Here is a 20,733-nt window from a genome sequence, read left to right as displayed (position 1 = left end):
AACAAATGAACATTCAGCTCTTTTACGATTTTGTAATTAGTCATTAAAGCTATATAAGACGTGTACTCAATTTAACACAAAAGTTTCCATCGGCAATCAATCCTGGGTCTTCCTACTGAAGATAGGAACGCTAAACAGTCAGGCAACAGTCTTCATCTACTTGTAATCAAACCAAATAAAGGCATGAAATAAAAGTGTGATCAAATAAAATGACCATGGAGGATGTGACTCCTACCATGTTCATTGAACCCTATGCAGTTCTAAACGGTAAGAACCATTTAACAAATACATGTGTTATTTAGTTAAAGCAATAGACAGCTATGGTTATCCATTGCATAGCATTGAAGTACCACGTATCCAAATATCAGTTCTGAGGCCACGGTGGCTCAGTGGTAGAGCGTTCACCTCTGGTGCTTGGGGTACCGGGTTCGATCCCAGCTCCCGCAAGTGAACTTTGTGGTGAACAAACACCGTGTGCGTGGGTTTCTTCGGGGTTCTCTCGTTTCTTCCCACTTTCTTCGTTCCACCATTTCATTCATTTCTCATCATTACCGTCTCCTTTAGCCTAACTTGCATAACCGTGGGACGTAAACTCAAAAATTTCATTTCATTTCATTTCCAAATATCAGTTCGATACCAACGAAGTTCGCTGCTCCAAAATGGGTGAAATAACTTGATATTATTTTCTGTTCCTCCAGAATGGACAAATTGATTTCACGTTGCAAAATATGTTCAAATGGAAACGCTCATTATTATGTGGAACATACTGTAATATTTCTTAGATTTTCTTTTAGGTCACATAATCCCTGTTAGACTATGAATATTATCTAAGAAGTACGGGAATTGTAAAGTCATACCTCATATTAGCCTAAATGTCAATTTTAATGCTAGAATGCAAACATCATATAAAGTGTTTATATTCGTACAGTAACTCTACGAATGGTTTGAACAATTATATCTGTCAAAAGTAGTACACTATGACACAGTTTATATTGTTACTGATTATGCTACCTATTTCATTAATTAAACTTTCTGATTAATAAATTCATAGATTCATCGTTGCCTGAGCAAAAATTTGCCATTGAGTTTGTTTCCTACCAACCTAACTCAGTCGCATATGCTTAGATACACACTTCGTCATGGACAGATAATCCCTATCTCTTGCAGTTGAGATAGAGTGTGTAAAGCGGCCAATACTGTGAGAGTTGGCCTTGCATCATGGTCTATGCACCCGCCAACTTTACCGAGTCGTGGTTTGGCCCCGGGTCGTGGTTTGGTGCACATGTTTCTAGTAGACGCAAGAACGCAAAACACAAGAACTTAAACTCTTAGGAATGGAGATTGTTTACAAAGATGATCTATCCATTTGATCCCAAAATGTAATTAAAAAGTCGTTTCCCCTTGTATTTTTATAGGAACTTGTTTATAGACACGACTGAGAAATATGCAACCATCTTTATTGAAGTGTGTTGATGGAATGTATAGGTTGTAGGATTAACTAATCTTAACCATGAGTTTTCGTTAAGAAGTTTGATTTATAAGAACTTCTTTATTAAAATTCCCCATGTATTTATGTGAGAGGAGGCTTCTAATACTGTAGGGATAAGCTTCAAACTTTCCACAATTTTCAGGTTTTGTGTACCTGTGACACTGCTATTTGTTCCTTCAAATTTTGTTCTGGAGAACCTTTTCTCTCTGCCTTTAAATCTGGGTTAGCGTAGTAAGGGTTCACCTTTGGTGAAAGGGATGCCTCTTAATAATAAATTGTACCATACAAGTTTGTGGAGAACAACGTCGTGTGAATGGGTTTTTCTCGAGGTTCTCCTGTTTTCTCTCACATTCTCATTCCACTAACTATTTTATAATAATTCACTTTGTTAATTCCGTTCCCTGCATCATAAAGCGCATAACCGTATGGAACATACTGCACGTAAAACTAGAAATTTCATTTGATTTTATTTCTGGGTTAGTACCCAATTTTCACGCCCATTATTTTCATATATACCTAAAAAAAATTAACTAACTCCTAAAATCTGAAAAAGATCATTGAACAAAGTGATAAAAATCATCGTTAAATTTCGAATAATTAACATTTCCAGCATGCAATGAGAAATCCTAGCTCTGTATAAGCTATCCAGACTATTACCTCTAATTAAAACCCCTTGATGCAATTAACATTCCTTCCTCTCATATGCATCCACAATCCAGAAACCTAATCGAATCCATTAAGAGTATAATTAAAAACTTGGATTTCTCACACAATACCCGTCAGCTAGATTTTCCAACTTTCATGTATATAGTATAATAATGTAGCTAATACCCATTTCCGTTTTTTTTTTTTTTTGTGTGTGTGTGTGTGTGTGTGTGTGTGTGTGTGTGTGTGTGTGTGTGTGTGTGTGTGTGTGTGTGTGTGTGTGAAAATAATAAATTAAATTGCTACGTTTAATTACATCTAAAACCACACAAACATAAAGAAAAAAGGTCGTTTAAAAGTACACTTAATAAGTAAAGTTTATCCTAGAGAATAGAGGCACCAAAAACTAAGCTTAACTAAGTCTGTAAATTAATAACATCAGGTTATCAAGACGTTATCATATTCTTAGAAGAGAAATGGACTGTAAAACTACAACGAAGGACTGACTAAAATACTGACACATTATCATTTTCAATATAATTAGTTTTTTAGGTTCCTTTTCAGCACCCGAAAAAATGCTAGACGGCAGGAAAATTCAAATTGTAAGGTTGTACTCTGTGGAATATCCATAATAATAACCATCGTTGAGTCAAAAGATCGGTAAAAACCATGAACTTAGTTACGGGTCTTTATTATTATCATTAGTAGTAATAGTAGCAACAGAAGATTTAGGATTTAGATTTCTGGGCTTTCGGCATCTAAGGTCATTTAGCCTGTCATGTTTGAGGTATGACGTCCCTCGGCGTGCACACTATCAAGGGAAAAGGGAAGGAAGAAAGGTTCGGCAAGGAAGGAAGCGGCCTGGGACTTATAAGTTAGGTACCACCCCGGCATTTGGCTGATGTGAATGAGGAAAATCTAGGAATTCGACGATAACAGAAAACGGTATCAGGTATATATTAACTCAGAGGAACAATTGCTCTATTCTATTCCTCCAATGACACCCTTGCCCCTGAATAATGCTAGTGACAGTAGTAATAGTGCCTTGGTTTAAACTTGTTTCAACTTCTCTGCTTCTATACCAATGAGAGTTACTTCTTACGTCCATTTTATTAATGATAGTCTGTTGGCAAATATCAGTACATTCATTCTGATTCCTCAATCCAAGCATGGTTTGGATTTATTGTTTTGAAGTACTGGATTTGGTTGATTTTTGATGTTTGTAGTGTGGTTTGCTTCCAGTGGTTAGTGCATGCTATATACTAGAAATTGGTATGATTTTTGTCGCATTATTGTGTTATTTCAAATGTTCCGTGGAAGTCTCCATGAGTCTGTGCTTTACTATTATTAATTGTATTGTTATTATTAGTTGTTATTGTTGTATTAATAGCCGCGGTGGCTTAGTGATAGAGCAATCACATGGTACATGGGGTCCTGAGTTCGATCTAAGCCCGGCCTAAATGAACTTTGTGGTGGACAAACACCGTGTGCATAGGTTATCTCGTGCTCTTCCGTTTTATCCCATTTTCTTCGTTGCACCATTATTATCTATCTCATCATCACCGTCTCTATTAGCCTCGGTACATAATCATCAGACGTTAAACTAAAATTATTATTATTATTATTATTATTATTATTATTATTATTATTATTATTATTATTATTATTATTATTATTATTATTATTATTATTTAAAAATATATGATCCTATTCAAGTGATGATGATAATAAATTCACTTTCTACCATAACAGCCATATTAATTTAAGGAGAAAACGTTATAGTTAATTACAGTAATGTCTATAACTTATAATTCCCAATTCAGAAAATTACCTTTTGTCAAAGTCATTCTCGCTGGTACTGGTACACTTACAGATACAAATGAAAAGTAAAACTTCAATTTAGTGTAGATAATAATTGGATCAGTGAGTAGAAATAGGAGAATATTCCACACCTCACTTTTGGAAAATGAGAAATAAAACCGCTTACTTGATATACAGTTGCTTATATACAAATATTTGTATAGGACATTTGTAGCGTGTGTTAAGATAGTTCATTTTCCAAAATACCAAAAGCGTAATCAAATTGAGTATTTATTTATACAGACGTTGCTATCTTGAAATATTTTTCTTTATTTTCTGAATATTTTACTTTATATAATAACCCTGAGTTCGTTATATTAAAATTATAGAAATATTTCAAAGGTAATTCATATTCCAACTGTTCAAATTATAACACAAGAAATCGAATTTATTTGAACTACTGTATTTTTCGTGGATTTTCTGCATTTAACTTATTTTTGTAATTAATCTTCTTTGTAAACGAACTTACATTCATTCACTACGATCTCTTCACATACTATGTAAATAACTATCCAGAAAGAACAAGATTCTATATGTTTAGCCACAAAAGAAGGAAATGATACGATTCGATACAGACCATACGAAATGATATCATAAGATACGGACCATTATCCTTAATAACATATACATATTTCTACAAGTTATCGTTACAAACTCACCGATTCAATTAATTTCCATGTATACTATCTCACTCTAATTTCAATGTATTAAGAGCTCAACTCTACTCTTTAGAGAACCTGCAGATGCCACTGGAGGTGTGTAGGCAAAATTCTCTCTCCCTTACATATAGAGTATACGCAATTTACATAGTCCTTGAGTTATGGATTAAAACTTCGGTTATCATGTTAGTATGAACACATATCGATTTCCAAGCCGTTAATTGCTCAAAAGCCTGGGAATTCACACCTGTGTCCTTCCTCTATGAAAAATCAAGGCTTGTAGTCTGCCTATGGTACTAAATATTTATGTCAAAGCAAGTTTCGGAAATTGAGGAAAGTTATACACAATAATACAAACTGAAGCGTGATTTCAAATTTTTCGTGGTGACGGGGAACATTTTTCCACCTACATAAAAGTTAGGTGGTTTTTATATTAGTTAATAACTACACTGAGAAAAGTCCTTTCTCCGGACAGTGGTATATTGTACAAATATACGGAATCCTCTTGCTTACTACAGAAATCATACGTTATCCATATGCTTATAGACACTGACCTTAAATGTTACATCATGCCGTTGCAGGATGTCTGATATCTAACAGTTTTCCGTATATCACATACATATACTTATGTTACCTTCGTCGGCTATATGCTATATACGTCTATTTGTATGTGAGATCCTGACCGCCTATATTATTTCATACGGAAAGTACGTATAGATGGAACACTTATACAGAGAGGGTATTATAAAACATACGTTTTCAGTTATACGTTTGCTGTACGTTAAGTCCAAAAACTACAGGATTTACAGATGTAACATACGATTTTACGTACGCCACATACATTTTTTTTCTCAGAGTAGACTTTTATTCGACTATTAAAAAAGTAGAAGTCAGTGGCGGATGTAGGCCGGGGCCGAGTGCCCAGCCCCCCCCCTCCCGTCTTTTGAATGACGAAAATAATTGAAGGTATTATTTGTATATTTTTGTAAGTTAATAGTAAACTCGTGATATACCTATCATAGTCGGGGGTCTGGCTTCCCCCCCCCAGTTTTTACCTTCTAGATCCGCCACTGGTAGAAGTAATTCAAAAGTTATTTTAAGAACATAAAGATTGATACTTTACCTTATATCCAGGAGTAAAAGTGAGGGAAAACGCGTAGAGACGCCGTTACGTCACTTCCAGAAAATATCTATTGCGTTCCTCCACTTCTTAAAGAATTACAATGGGCAAAGATAGGCATGGGTAACGGCGCGACGTCATGCGTCCCCTTACCTTTTCAGGTGCACTTTTACCCCCTGCTTATATCTATTCTTATCATAAGAAAGCTTGATTGGCCAAATCGTCATTTCGTAAGTGGATTCTTCGTTTTAATATTCGAATGGTGGCTCAGACTAGGGACGTTCTTATGTCACTAGACAGGTGCACAGCTCATAACAAAATAATCGAACTTAAGCAATGTACAGATTCATTTCCCTTTGGATAATAGAATGCAAACAAAGGTTTTTAGGTTTAATCAGAATAACCTGATATTAATCTAGAATAATTAAAGTTATCGTTTCAGCACAACCGTACAGACATGTTATTCGTTTTTTTTTTTTGTGTGTGTGTGTGTGTGTGTGTGTGTCAATTCAGCAAGTACATACTATAATTTATGAACTGGACTCTCTTCGTTAATATACACTAAGAAACAGCTCTGTAAATTTATATATTGGTCGGGATTTGTTGGGGCCATTTAAGATTACTTTTGTAATTCAAAATAGAGAACCATAAAATAAACTATATCAGTATCGTGCCGTAAGGGGGGACGAGCGGGGCGACAGTCCCGGGCGCCGAAGCATGGGGGCGCAAAATTCGGTAAGAAAAAGAAAGATAAAATGGAAGGATGAAAGTAATAAAATGAGCTCAAAATCAAGGAAAAGCAGGATTTATGTTTGATAATTTTCTTACGCTTCGCGCCGACTATAGTAGCACTTCACGGCTGGTCTGTCGACCTCACTCACATGTACAGGGGCGCTATTGTATACTCTCGCCCCTGGCGCTGATTTTAGACGGCATGGCACTGAACTACATTCGATGGCTAAGCATGAATCAGATAATTTCGTTTGCGTTCGTCAAATAAGTAGGATATATCTCTAACATAGCAATCAAAAATAAGTCTACGGAATTACTATTGTAGAGTCAAATTGGCAAATGAACGTTTTGTCTTTCACTATTAAAAATAACTTTCTACAAGATAGATAAATGTTATTAATTTGTGGTGTAGAATACGTTTGTCGTAATATAAAGGTACTAGGGATGGCCAATTCCGGATTTTTTACATTCCAGAATCCGGAAAAATCGGAAAAAATCCGGAATTTTAAAAAATCCGACTTCGGAATTTTCCCGACATCGGAAGTTTCGGAAGTCGGAAATTTTTCTGAATTCCGGAATTTTTTCAGAAAGTTAATAAATTTTTCGGAATCCAGATTTCTGAAAATTTTTGCAGTTACTAAAAAGGTACTCCAAACATCAAGCCGTTCTATTGTACCAAAGACAGAAATACTAAAATTTATTAAATATACAAACTCTTTGGGTGTTTATGGTGAAATTGACTTCGACTTCAATCATCATCATCATCCGTCGTGTTGCGCCTAAACCTATGTCTAGATGATAACGCTAAGTTGCAAGTTCAGCATACATTAGAGTCTGTTTATTCAAAGTAACTCATAGCAGAGTTAGATACGCTACTTACCTTATCCCAGGAAAATCTGAAGAAGTGCCTAGACGTAGCAAAAAACTTGTTTTCTCAATTTTCAGTACAATCATAAGGAACGTAAATATTAGTATTAACAGAGTAGAAGGAACAGAGTTTTTTTTTTTTTTAATATATGCGAGCTAACAGTTTTAAATTTTGATACTTTTGCAGTGCTACCGAAATTGAAAATATTCAGATGTAATGAGTAACTGAATACTGAATACGTAACTGAAGTCAGGTGTAATGAGTAAAGTTCAACACACGAAAAATATAGTACAGTAGAGTCACGCTACTCTGGACCCCGCTATATACTTAAAATATTTTCTTTTCAGTAGCATTTTTTTTTTCAAATATAAATCGATTGTTTATTGTGGTAAGAATTATCACGTAAAATAGTAGCCCTATTCAATTTTTAAAAAATACTATGAAAATTGTGTTCCATATGTAACTAAATATATATAATAAAAATTAGAAAATGCATTCTATGATCTAGAATTGTGTATTATTGACGAAATAAGATACAAGAATACTAACGTAACCGCAAGTAAGCAAAGAATACTTTAGGAAAGCTGAACTGGAGATTCCCTATTGTAAGACAAACTTCTGATGTTGCATTTCGTTACTCGGTACATCATACTTATCCATTCAGCACATTATCCAACTACACATTACCCCTCCCGCTTTATGAGTCTTTGTAACGCCCTTGCTGGTACGGATATACTTTAATACAGTTTTCGGCTTTTACCAATATAGAAGTTAAGGATAATACGGACACGACTTGGCTATGATAGGAAATAGTACGGTACCATTAATTTCTACAACTACAACTACTATGACATTGTATACCAGAGATGGCTACGGTATTTAATCTTGTGTCAAGAAATTACAAAGTCACAAGGGTCACAATAGAAAACTTTTAAATTTTTAACATTGACGATTATATATATATATATATATATATATATATATATATATATATATATATATATATACAGTGGTGTATTTACGATTTTGTTTCTGGGGGGCTTTGCCAACTTTACTCCTGGAAATGTGAAAATTCTGCAAGATATTTCATTTACTTTAATATAGTAAATAAAATTTGGGGGAGGCTTGAGCCCGGAAGCCCCCTAAATACTCGCTACTGTATATATATATATAGCAATTATTTGCAATGAAAGTATCAATAATTAGCAAATAATACCAGTAATACATCTAAGAAAAATATTTTTTTTTTATTTTGTCCATTTAAGATTCACAAGTGGGCAAATCGAAGTACGAGTAAGTTGTTAAACTGAAAAATGTTAGTGCTTTTGTTTCTGATGGCACCAATATTTGCCTGTGGGCCTTTAGGTATATCATGTCTGTGGGCCCTTGCTATACACTATGTAAGAACTTTCCATGCAAGTAAGGTGTCCGACCTCCGACGTATCTTGCCCACACTCTTAAAAATTTCCTTGCTCAGAAGTGAGAAAAACGCATGTTCAAAACAAGTAATTTTTACTCATATTTGAGAAAAAATGTGTCATTATTTTCAAATGTGTTTTCATTTGTGAGCTCAAGGCAAAGTTTCAGGTTCCCACTTATGAGATTTGCTCATTTCTTAGAAATGAGAATGAAATAGTGCGTCATTTGCAATATCATAGATGATTACAAGGTAACGGTAACAATCTTCTGAAATAATATTACTATGTTTTACTAGGGAGTAATATTACTAATTCTTAATTACTATACGGGAAACGATATAAAGGATTTCAGTTGTAGCAAAGTGCGAATGTATATGAATACTCAATACTGTGATGTGACTGAGATGGCGTATGGATGCACATCATATGACAGCGGCGAGGAGCGGCATATTAGCTTTCGAAGGTATGTTTGGGTGAATTGTAAACATACTACCATAGACTAAAAGATATTGCAATACATTCGTTAGGGTGTAGAACACTGACCCTCCCCCCCTCATATAGGTTATATAGGCTATAGTAGTCATGTTGGCTCCTTTATGCAATAAAGCTCAGTACTCAAGTCACATAATAACGAATGTAGCAATAACAAATGAAGGCGGGTTAGAGCTCTATAGGGCACGTTGTTTTCTATATTACTATAGAATGGGGAGACATGTCAATGTTTTACACCCTTTGCCATTCATTATAAGGTGCAAAATAGCTTATGTACGGAAACAAAGAACACATAAGTCATCTGTGTAGTTAGAAACACCGTTAAAAAGGTAATATATTATTATTGAATTGTAATGCAAAGATACTCTGTACCGGTCACCTAGCATAGATTGGCGCCTCCTCTTTTCATCACCAGTAGTCGTTTTAATGAAATGACACACGTTTGCAGGTTGTTTGTAGCATAGTACTGTACATATTTGTTTTTAATTTAACATAGGGGTCGCGGTAGCTCAGTGGCAGAGCGTTCACCTTTGGTGCGTAAGACCCTTGGTTCGATCCCAGGTCGCGGCAAGTAGGCTTTGCGGTGGATAAACACAGTGTGCGTGGGTTTTCTTAGGGTTCTCCATATTTTCTTCATGTTACTCATTTATTTTTATCATCTCTCCTTTAGCTTAACCGACGCAACTTTGGAACTTAAACATTTCCTTACATTCTGCTTCAATTTATCGTCCCAAGATTGTGCTCCAAGGCCAAGGGAGACAGTGATAGAGATGGATAATAATGGTGTAATGAAAATGTGGAGATACGTTTCTTGGCAGTTTGTGCATGAATACGGGTTTGTGCACTTGTTTTCTATCTGAATTGTGTCCTTAGTACTGGAGTTTCAGCATATTTGTGAGGGGCAGAAACTGTCGCATGCCCCTGCCGTAATGAAGAAGGTGGAAGGTAGGGGGTGAGTCCTGGATCTCCGAACCCTCCTTGAAATTACTACTTGTATGTAAATTTTTTATCTAATTTTAGGAGCAATTTTACAAATTTTAATACAATTTGTCCTCTTATTGAACTTGGACTCCTTCGAAATAAGTTCCTGCGTATATCCCTTATGGGAGGAAACTGGAAAATCCTGGAAAAGCCCACGCACATGGTGTTTTCTCATGTAGGCAACTTGTTTATGGCAGATAAGTAGGGATATTAGACCGTGATGACTCAGAGATAGAACTCGTCTCCGATGCATGCGATCCCTGGTTTGATTCCAGGTCCGCCAAGTGGGCTGTGTGAGTAAACGCCGTATGTGTGTTTTCTCGGGATTCTCTCACTTTCTTCATTACACCATTTTCGCTCATTATCATCATAACATCTCCCTGAGCTTCGTAGCATAATCGTGGGACGTTACACTCCAGCAGAAATTATTGCCGTTATTCTGAAGTGGACGGATAGATCTTGAATCGGAATTGTCAAGAAGTTGGTAATGTTGGAGGAAACGAGAAAATCTTGGATAAACCCATGTCGATTAAAAGAAAAAGTCTTGAGAAAGTGGACAGTGATAATGAGAAAAATGTTCAACTGTCTGTTGCAGTAGGCATAAGTAACACACTTAAATACAAGTCTTCGTGGAATTTTCTTTCGTTGAAATGAAAATTTAAATATGTTATATTTTAAACAATATAACTGTCAATGTTTATTTAATATAAATTCTAATACTAATAGCTTGAATTTTTTCGCAAGATTATATTTTGTTTATATCTTTCCCTTCTCCTTCTCGTATTTGAGAACCTCGTTTCTGTACACAGTTTCTCGTTTTTGAGAAAAAACACTTCTCATTTTTTTTTTTTTTTTTGAGAAATGTGTTTCTCAAAATTAAGATTATATGTCTCATTTCCTCATATGTTACTTTCTTAATTTTAAGAAAATATGCATTTTTTCGCAAATTTGAGAAAGCATTTGCACCCTCAGAAATGAGACATAATTTTTCGCATTTGAGTCATCATTTTCGAAATGATTTGAAAAAAAAAATCGAAATCTCACTTTTAAGAATTATTACTCGGTGCACAGGTAAGAAACGGATGTTCTCAAATACGAGGATTTTTTTTCTCAAATTTAAGTAACCATTTTTAACAGTGCATCTGTATACTATTGGACGATGATAATACGACATGCGAAGTTTCTCATTATGTAGCTTCCTTCATTCACCATTTCGTCTTCTATCTTTCCATCAGATATCTTCCTCAAAATTCTCAAAATTCTTGTATTCACACCTTGTGCTCGTTGTCCTTTCATTTTCCATCATCATCATTTCATGTTTCATTATCTCCTTTAGCTGAAAGGCCAGAACTGTGAGACGTAACTCACATAATAAATAAACGTAATCTTAATAATGGACATCTTAGTTCCACAACACGTAATCTTTGTGAGTTAGTATGATACTGCAGAGTGTCTTGTGTTTGTGCTGTGTTAAGTGATAGGGAGTAGTACGATAGGTGATGTAGTACGGATTAGATTTCTTTCAGTTTGATTTATGTTATGCGTCTTTGTGCAACAAAGAAGTTATGAAAATGTTTGTTTAACGTCCCACGATCATGTCCTGTGGGTTAAGGAAGACGGATGTTTAAGGCAATTGAATGATGATGGAAGAATTTGTGGAATGAGAACGTGAGAGGAAGATGAGCACTCCGAGAAAACACAGAAACTCACAGACACAGAGTAGTCTAACTTACTTGGCCAGAGTCGAACCAGAGATTCCACGAACCAGAGTTAAGAGCTGAACCACTCAGCCACCATGCCCTCCAACAACGAGGTTATGAAGAACGGTACTACTTTTAATGTTTCCTTCAAATGACGACCAAGTTGGTGGGTGCACGGAATACAATCCAGAATACACTCACACAATACAGGTCGTTCCCCATCATATTATAACACCTCTAAGAGAGTTGTTTTATAGATCCACAAACTCATTCTCAGCTAATACGAATTTGTGTGAGCAATAGGCTAAACTGATAGTTCAGAAATGGAAGACCTCTGAGATTTTGCAAGAGAACTAAATTGTAGGTGCGAGCTTAGTTTGAGTAATGTATCCAAGATTTCTTAGTGTGTTTTTTTGTATCGAAAATAGCAGTATCCAAGGTGATAACACTCAGGCGCGGACCAAGAATTTTTTTATTGGGGGGTCCAATACTACAACCTACTACGTCTATGCAGTATTGAACGGGTATTATTCTGTACCTGATAAGTAATTGTAAAGTAATTCCACCTACATTTTCACAAAAAAATTATAGAACTAGATTATATTTATAAGAGAAAAAGTATAGATGAAGTGTAAACTAAAATGTTCACACTCCATCAATCGTTTCTCTGTTAAACAACTATAGTTTTATTAAGAAAATATATAATATAAATATGTTGAGTTAGGAAGTTTTGGGGGGTTCGGACCTGGTGGATAGCCCTGTATGCGCCTCTGATGACAGTATACTGTGTTCGTATCAAAAAAGGAAACCAAAGTAGGTAAAAAGGTTTGCTGGACATCAAAACACGAGTGACTGTAGTATCAGTGAATATTTGGCAGCTTGTTTCTACAATCAGATGCATAACCTGAACGTCTGCGATCGAGTAACGACCTCGAAAACTCAGATCCCCGCCGTCAGAGCGGTAGTGGTAAATATATATGTGATGACAAGGTTATAAAAGATGAACTGGTGATTATTATTAGTAGACAGGTAATATCGATTGATAAGTGATCTTCCTCCTTGTTGATTTTGATTTGATTTTAGTTTAGCGTTCCTTTCAGAGCAGCGAGGCTATATGAAACGTGGACCTACTGATTAACGTGGAATCCTAACCTTATGCGGTCCCGCCTGGAATCGAACCCGGGTCTTCCCTGCCAAAGGCGCGGACGCTAACCGCTTAGCCACGAGAGAGCTCTGAATCCTTCTCCTTTTTTCCTATAGCAGGCTTGTTTTACATAACCAAAGAGACGTATGTTGCAAATTGCTTACACACTACTTTTAAACATGACGGTGGTTCTGTGCTTATGTGGGCTGAAATTTCATATTTCATTGGGTCTTATTATTGCTTTCAAAGAATGAATTACTGCCAGTGATAATGTGGATACTTTAGGCAGGCCCGAATTAGAGAGCCTGGGCTGAATAGACTGGAGTATAGAAAGGCACGCAGCTTGGAAGCAGCGCATATTGTAGCTCTCTCTCCACCGTCTTATAAATATATGGCATTACAAAAATTTATTGTTGTAGATATTTCCGCAAAGTGGGTCTTTCTGTATTACAGTTTATAGCAGTGGCTCTCAACCTGGAGGAGTGAAAAACGACCAAAAGTGTGACACAAATAAAGTGTATAATTATGAATAAGGGATCACTTGTAATGGTCATTTACAACTTAACTTTAACAAACTTTGCAGACGCTATGTTTTACATTTTGTCTTTCCTTTTCCTTTTCCTATTGCCTAAGATATCTACATTATTGCAAATTTAAATAATTATACATTTTTTCTACATTATAAAAATGAATTTCAGCACATAAGACGGACTTCAAAATGTTATCTTATCAAGTAAGAGAAATTATTATTATTATTATTATTATTATTATTATTATTATTATTATTATTATTATTATTATTATTATTATTATTATTATTATTATTATTATTATTAAATAATTTGAGAATTTAATGCTGCATCTGAAACCACAGAAGGGGTAAGATAAAAGTGCATGTATGACCAACGAACGAAAAGGAGGGAAGCGAGAATTAAGTAGAGTTCACCAATGGGGTGCCGAATAAATAAGGTTGGAAACCACCAATATAGTACACCCTATGCTGGACACCCTTAAAGTATACCCTATGTTTATTATTATTATTATTATTATTATTATTATTATTATTATTATTATTATTATTATTATTATTATTATTATTATTATTATTATTTTAGTGATTCTGCCATATCAATATGAATTCAGCAATGAAATTTTGTTTAGCTGTAACTTAATGTTTCATTTATCGACGACATGTTTTATAATTTACAATACAAAAACAGTATCTTATTTTAAGAGGGAGAGTCGATTTCGGAAGTATAGCCCAGGGTACCAGAATATGTTTATTCGGCCCTGATTTAGGTTACAACGTGGATGCTGTTTTCCCAAAGGTAAAAGTGGACCTGAAGAGGTAGGGGGACGCATGACGTCACGCCGTCTCCCGTGGCTATCTTTGCCCATTGTAATTTTTTAGAAAGCGAGGGAACGCCACGGATATTTTCTGGAAGCGAGGGGACGGCGCATTTCCCCTCACTTTTATCCTAGTGTTTTCCACAACAACGTGTCAATATGCATTCTTCCAGGATAACAATGTGTCAATTTACGATAGGCAGCCAGACCTGTTCTTGCGTTATTTGAGAAACACCAGAATGAATTTTCCTTTTTTACCCGTTCAACCCCTCAAATTGAACATTATTGAATAATTTATAGTCAGTTTTAGAACAGTTAGTTCGTCACTGATTTTCTTCACCATCACTACTGGAAGGTACACTGCATGAAGAATGATCGACTTTTTCCCTGAAAATGATTCACAAATTATATGCCTTAATTCCTTCAAGAATACAAACTATTGCACACGAGACAAGAAATAAAGTTTTCTCGTCCCATCTCATAAATTTCTCGTCGTCTCGTTTCGTCTCGATTCTTAAAGAATTCCCTCTCGTCTCGTCTCTGAAACCTCTCATCCCATTTTGTAAGTTTATATACTTGATTTTAAAAACAAACTATCTTGGTACAATTTTACACTTAGTAAGAAGAAATCCAAATGATACAGGAATAATTGTTCAACCATTAACTAAAACAGAGGTAAATATGCCCAAATTCCTTAATCAAGCCACGTATTTAACCAAGAAAGTCGTAAACAGCACATAACTTTTTTCACATGTCTTTCCTTCCCATCAACGATGGGCGGGCCGCAGAAGGTTATGCCTTCTCTATGGCCAGAGATATGTAAAGACTATTGATGATAAGAAAGGTAGAAAATTGCAGGCTGTTATGGAATGGTTGGTGTGGAATAGAACTACTAGTAACTGATTTTAACAAGGCATATGTTTTAGAGTATAAACGAAATGCAAAGGTACTGACTGAACTTCTGAACTCTTAAAGTACAAGTACCATTCATCTCCCTTTACAAGATCGTGTTTTCATAGTTGTAATACTTGACATAGTTTCATAGTTTTGAAATAAGGATCTTAATTGGCCAAAGTGCATTTGCATTTGCTTGATTTAGTTTCATCTATGAACATAAATATAGAAATTTTCAAAGAGAGTTGAATGGTAATGATAATTTTCAAGAACTTTGCTAAAGTATACGAGAAGTATTATCAAGCAGATTACTCAGAGCGTGAAACGCAGACAAAATTTTATGCTTGGAGGCAAAAATGTGAAGGTCTTTGATGTTTAATGTAAACAAATAGACATCTATAAATAATATCGAAGTATCATGGGATTAAAGCAAGCGAAATGAGTTATAGTCAGTGTGTACAGTATTATCTGTAGTGTTATAGTTATTGCTACTTTTAGATTCATTCACAAGCCAATATAATTAGCTCAGTTTTGTAGTATTTGGGATACTCAAGGCTAACATTATGTACAGATAATTAACTCTTATTGTGTATACAGTATTTTAAAGAAAATGAGTAAACTACCGTAATTTCAAATAATCTTTACCCACTTTACCCGCTCAATATTATTAAAATTCAATATTAGAAATATTGCAGTTATTTGTACTAAAATTACCAGACGCCCTCCTTTACCACGACATGTCCTCCTTTTCGGTCCCTAAAAGTGGTCCGAATGGGTTTAAAGGAAAATTGGGAAACGTACTCTTTTTCAGGGGCAGGGAAGACGAGCATCCAGATATTTTTGTTGGGAGGTGTCCAACACTGCAAGTCATTACGTCTATGTAGTGTTGAACGTGTGTTACTCTGCACCCGAAAAGATGATAAGTAATTGTAAAATACTTTCATCTATGTTTTCAGAAAAAAAAGTATAGGTGTTTTTTATAAGAGAAAGAGAACAGATGAAGTATGACAAAATCTTCATGCTACGTCAAGCATTCCCCTGTAAACCAAATACATTTTTATTGAGAAAGTACACAACTGAATATTGTGTTAGGAAGTTTTGGGTGCAGTTCGGTACCTATGCCCCCCGTGGATGCTCCCCGGGCTTGGGCTTTCAGTAAAGCGTGTCGTCAGAAGAAAAAGGTTGGGAATCACTGCTCAAATAGACAATTCGTAGATTTTGGTTGGTTTTCAATACCGAGGCTATATATGAGATTTGGATCTACGGTTTAATGTGGAATCCGACCCACTTGAACTCTCAACAGGGATTGAACCTGGGTCTCCTGTGCAGAAGACGTGTGTTCTATATTGTCCATGTATTCTGTAACGCTCTTTTTGTACCACTTTTTCTACTATTCTGTTCTCCTCTTGCTTGTCATAAGGGATGTCCACGTTCCAGTAGTCTAGATTCAGCTTCTAGGTGTAGGTTGACATCTCATATAGCCTTGCTTGTAAGAAAAAGACTTAAATTCCAAACAAAACAAAAACGAACTCCTCATCGTTGTAAACACAAGATCTAAACTTATACCAAGTTATAAGTAATTTTCCACGATACACATGTTGTAAAATCCTATTACAGAAACTCTCAATTATCCGAAGACCGAATTAAACCCACTTTGCGGATTATCTGCTGTCTTTCTTTTCCTTCTTTTTCTTCTTGCTTTCCTTTTGACAAAATGGTGTTAAAGAAAACTTGAATCACAAATAATAGAAAAGGGGTGTTCTAACACGAAAAAGCAATAGCAGTTATGATTGTGTGTATGTGTGTGAAAACGCAAATCAACAAACTTGTAGGCACAGAAACGTACTGGTTAATAAGTCATAATTGTATGTGTAGGCTATCCATTGTAAATAAAAAATTGTTCAAAAGCATGTACGAGTTGATTTGTGTCCTTTTTCGTCCATTTTGCAGATTATATTCGCGGAATTCGCTTGTCCGCGGTTCCAGCGTAACCCAATTCCGGTGGATAATCCAGAATTTACTGTATTGTTAAACTTATTCTAAAATTACAATAATTCTTTCGGATGATATTTCTGCCATAATTCCAACAAATGTTGTAGTAACAATTCAAACAGGTTTCTTTTTCGTATAATCGTTCGAGCAATAATTCGACAGGGATAAATATTGCTGACGCCTCCATTAAAATACTCCAGCAATATGTTCGGAATTCAAACAATTACTTATTGAGTTCAGCGAATTGTTCGAATAACATTTGTTAAAAACAGTAAAGATCCCATATGGGGTATGGTGGATAGTGACTTTTCTGTAAATCCTTTTGTAATAGGCAACCAACATTACTTTGTTACTGTGTTGGTTGCATAGCAGTTAGGGAGGTGTTATATATTATTTTAAAACGGTATATAGATAATCATCGTTACCCGTGAAGACGTTACCGAATTGGCTCCATTAATGAGCTTGACTCTAGCTGTCTGTGGCAAACAAAAAGTAGAATTCAAGAATTCGCTTTCGTTCAAGCGATATCGTGCGGAGAAACGAACATAAGTATGTACAGTATATACAGAATGACGTACTGACATGACAATCTTATAGGGTCCACTAGAGTGATTCAGATAATAATTTGATTGGGATATTTAAGTTCTATGGTATTATTTATCTATAATACAAAAAGAAAAATGTTGTTCAATGATGATAGACTTAATTGAGGTATCATGCGTAAAGTAAATTCTCATGTGTAGTTTTTGTGAAACAGTCTCAGAAACACGCCACCTATTAACATACTAAAATTCACCAACATGAAGTCTTTTATTATGACTATTATGACACTACCAACAAGACAGTGGACATTATGGAACATCAGTGTTACCGACAAATACCTTCAGAAAGTAGGTAAATGACGCACAGTATCTGGCTAAAAATGGCTAAAGTTATCTAAAATTAGTGCATAGCCAAATTTATAGCGAACTTTAGTATATTAACTTATATATATATGTATATGATATTCTGACATCACTCGGACTTACAATATTTAAAGTGCGTTTTCGACCGTTAGCGACGAGAAACACTGATAATTCTTTCAATTATTTTCTTGGTTTTCAACTTTTCCAGTAATATTTACTATATTTTAGTGACATTATTGACTGAGCACAACACTTAACAAACGGAACTGAAGAAGAAAACATACACGAAACCTGCTGGAACTAATTCTGGGAAAAAAAGAGTTTTTGTAACCACGATATTCCGTGAGACTGACGCGCGTAGGTGAGAATGACTCAAGTAAGATAAGCTGTAAGCAGATGTATTACAAAATAGTAAGCAATACTTCGTTTAAATCCATAATGTTCTATAAAAAAAATATCAGTTTTAAAATATTTAGCTACTGCTAAGAATAAGTTGTTAGAAATTGGCCATTACGGGTGCAAAATTGGCCATAATCTTAGCTAATAGCTAAACCACATTTCTACTAGCTAAGCAACATATGAAAATGGCTAGATTTAGCCACAAAATGTCTGAATTGGCAATACTCTTAATGATATATAAGTAACAACCTAAAACAATCATTAACTCGTAAACTTTATTTTGAAATATCTTTCCGTTAAAGCTTTCAGAGTTATATATATTTCTTATAGAGAATATTAGAAGATTATGTTGTTCGAACATCCAAAAATAGAATAATTTGAATTTCAATAGTACCGATTCATCCAGTAATATGTATATGTCAGCAGAAAACTTTATAGTTAAGTAAATAATTACTTGAAAGATCTTTTTAAAACTAAATCACTTACTTGTATCTCTGAGGTAAAGTGAATTCTTCTGAAACGACTGCATCAGGCGATCTACAGTCAGCTTGATCAAGGAGCTCAACTCTGGAATTTTGATTTCGAACGATGGAATGTCCTCGAAGCGATGACTGTTTCTTCTTCTTTTTCTCTTTACTTTTAAGAGGTGCAAGTAGAGTCCGCGATTTTGGAGACACCGCATCAGAAGTGGACGAAGCAGTATTCGACGCCGGTCCATTTCCCACATCGGGACCCATGTCTTTATATTTCGCACCACTACCACTAATTAGATTCGAACTGTGGGCAACTGTAACAAGTTCACTCATTCCATACCGAGTCACCGCAGACGCGCAAGAGCAACAGGTGTATGTAATTCATTTTTTTTCGGAATACGTCTTTTTTAAAAATAATATTTTGTTTCTAATAAGTGAAAATTTGACTTGTTAACAGTAAAAACAATTAAAAGTGTATGAATATATGTTAATATCAAGTAATGAAATGCTAAGATTAGGTCGAATTCCCTTTCTACCTATTTGAAAATATCGTTGAGAAAAGAGGTCCGACTATTTCTTACGGGATTCACTCACGCGATGCTGAAAGAGGTTCTCGCAATTTGAACCAAACACGAGGAACGCCGCTTTTCAACTGAACAACCATGCACCATTCTACTACCACAGCTCAGTACAGCTACACACACACACACACACACACATACAAAGTCAGTGGCTCTGTCGTTCTCCAGGCGCAAGATTCATCTCTCCGCGCGCTCTCGATTCCTCTCTATCTATCTCTCTCTCTCACGCACACCAACGTAATACAAGGAGAAATCCTGTTCCACACCGCACATGAAAAGAGTAAAACCCTCGCCCGTTTAGTTAACTACCAGCATCCATATTGGTTCTCTCTTTTTTATTCTCCTCCTCTTAACACTAAACCCATCGCGGGCTATCGGAAACAAACAACCCTTCTTGTCTAACAATACCACACTCCAACAATGCAAATACAGGGTGGTGAGAAAATATTTGTCCTTATTTGTTAATCCTTTAGCCACTACTAACAAGGAGACACCACGTACTGGATATGACCGATTTAATTAAACTTTCGAGTGATGAAAGTTCAATCCTATAATGCTTTGAAGTGGTATGTGGTTTTCGAGTGCTAATAACTTCCCATTTTTGAGTTAAAGAAGATTCTTTAAAATGGTAACAGTGAGCAATAGAAACTCTCAAGATTATGTAACGATTTCTCAGTTGATGAGATTTTGTTAAGGTGTATTTCTATTATTGAAGATAATTTTAGCAATTTGCATAATACTGTTCAATGATTCCCAGTATTAGTAATGCCTTCGCTATAACATACATTAATTCTATAAAATACAACACATTAATTCTGCTAATTATTTACTTCAAAACAGCAAATTATTTTAAATTTTAAGTAATGTGAGAGCGAGTTTATCTTTCACTGCTGAATGAACTTTTCTCCACAACGGTATATTCAAAAATTCTTTTCCGTTATTCTCCAATGCTTCTCGATTTCGTCTTATCACCTTATACGAGGATGTTGTCTAATCGTATACTGTCTTTCGATATTTGCTAATGATTGTTTTAC

At 35.3% G+C, this 20,733-nt stretch overlaps 1 protein-coding gene and 1 non-coding gene across 2 annotated transcripts in view; one reads left to right on the top strand and one right to left on the bottom strand.

Moving 5' to 3' along the window:
• The window catches only part of LOC145668623 (endothelin-converting enzyme 1-like), a 438,357-nt gene extending 418,600 nt beyond the window's left edge, over positions 1–19,757 (bottom strand). The window contains exon 1 of the mRNA XM_081736665.1: positions 19,132–19,757. Within this exon, the coding sequence (XP_081592791.1) occupies positions 19,132–19,451 (320 nt within the window). The 5' untranslated portion in view covers positions 19,452–19,757. The remainder of the gene's footprint in view (positions 1–19,131) is intronic.
• Positions 9,782–9,853, top strand: TRNAQ-UUG (transfer RNA glutamine (anticodon UUG)). Its single transcript has one exon. It is a non-coding gene; the product is annotated as a tRNA-Gln (tRNA).
• Positions 19,758–20,733: the final 976 nt, after the last annotated feature.

The sequence above is a fragment of the Thermobia domestica genome, chromosome 13, assembly GCF_964235325.1.
Source record: "Thermobia domestica chromosome 13, izTheDome1.hap1.1, whole genome shotgun sequence".
Lineage (NCBI taxonomy): Eukaryota > Metazoa > Arthropoda > Insecta > Zygentoma > Lepismatidae > Thermobia > Thermobia domestica.
Note: the sequence above shows the minus strand (reverse complement) of the source record. Positions and strands in the feature narration are given on the sequence as shown.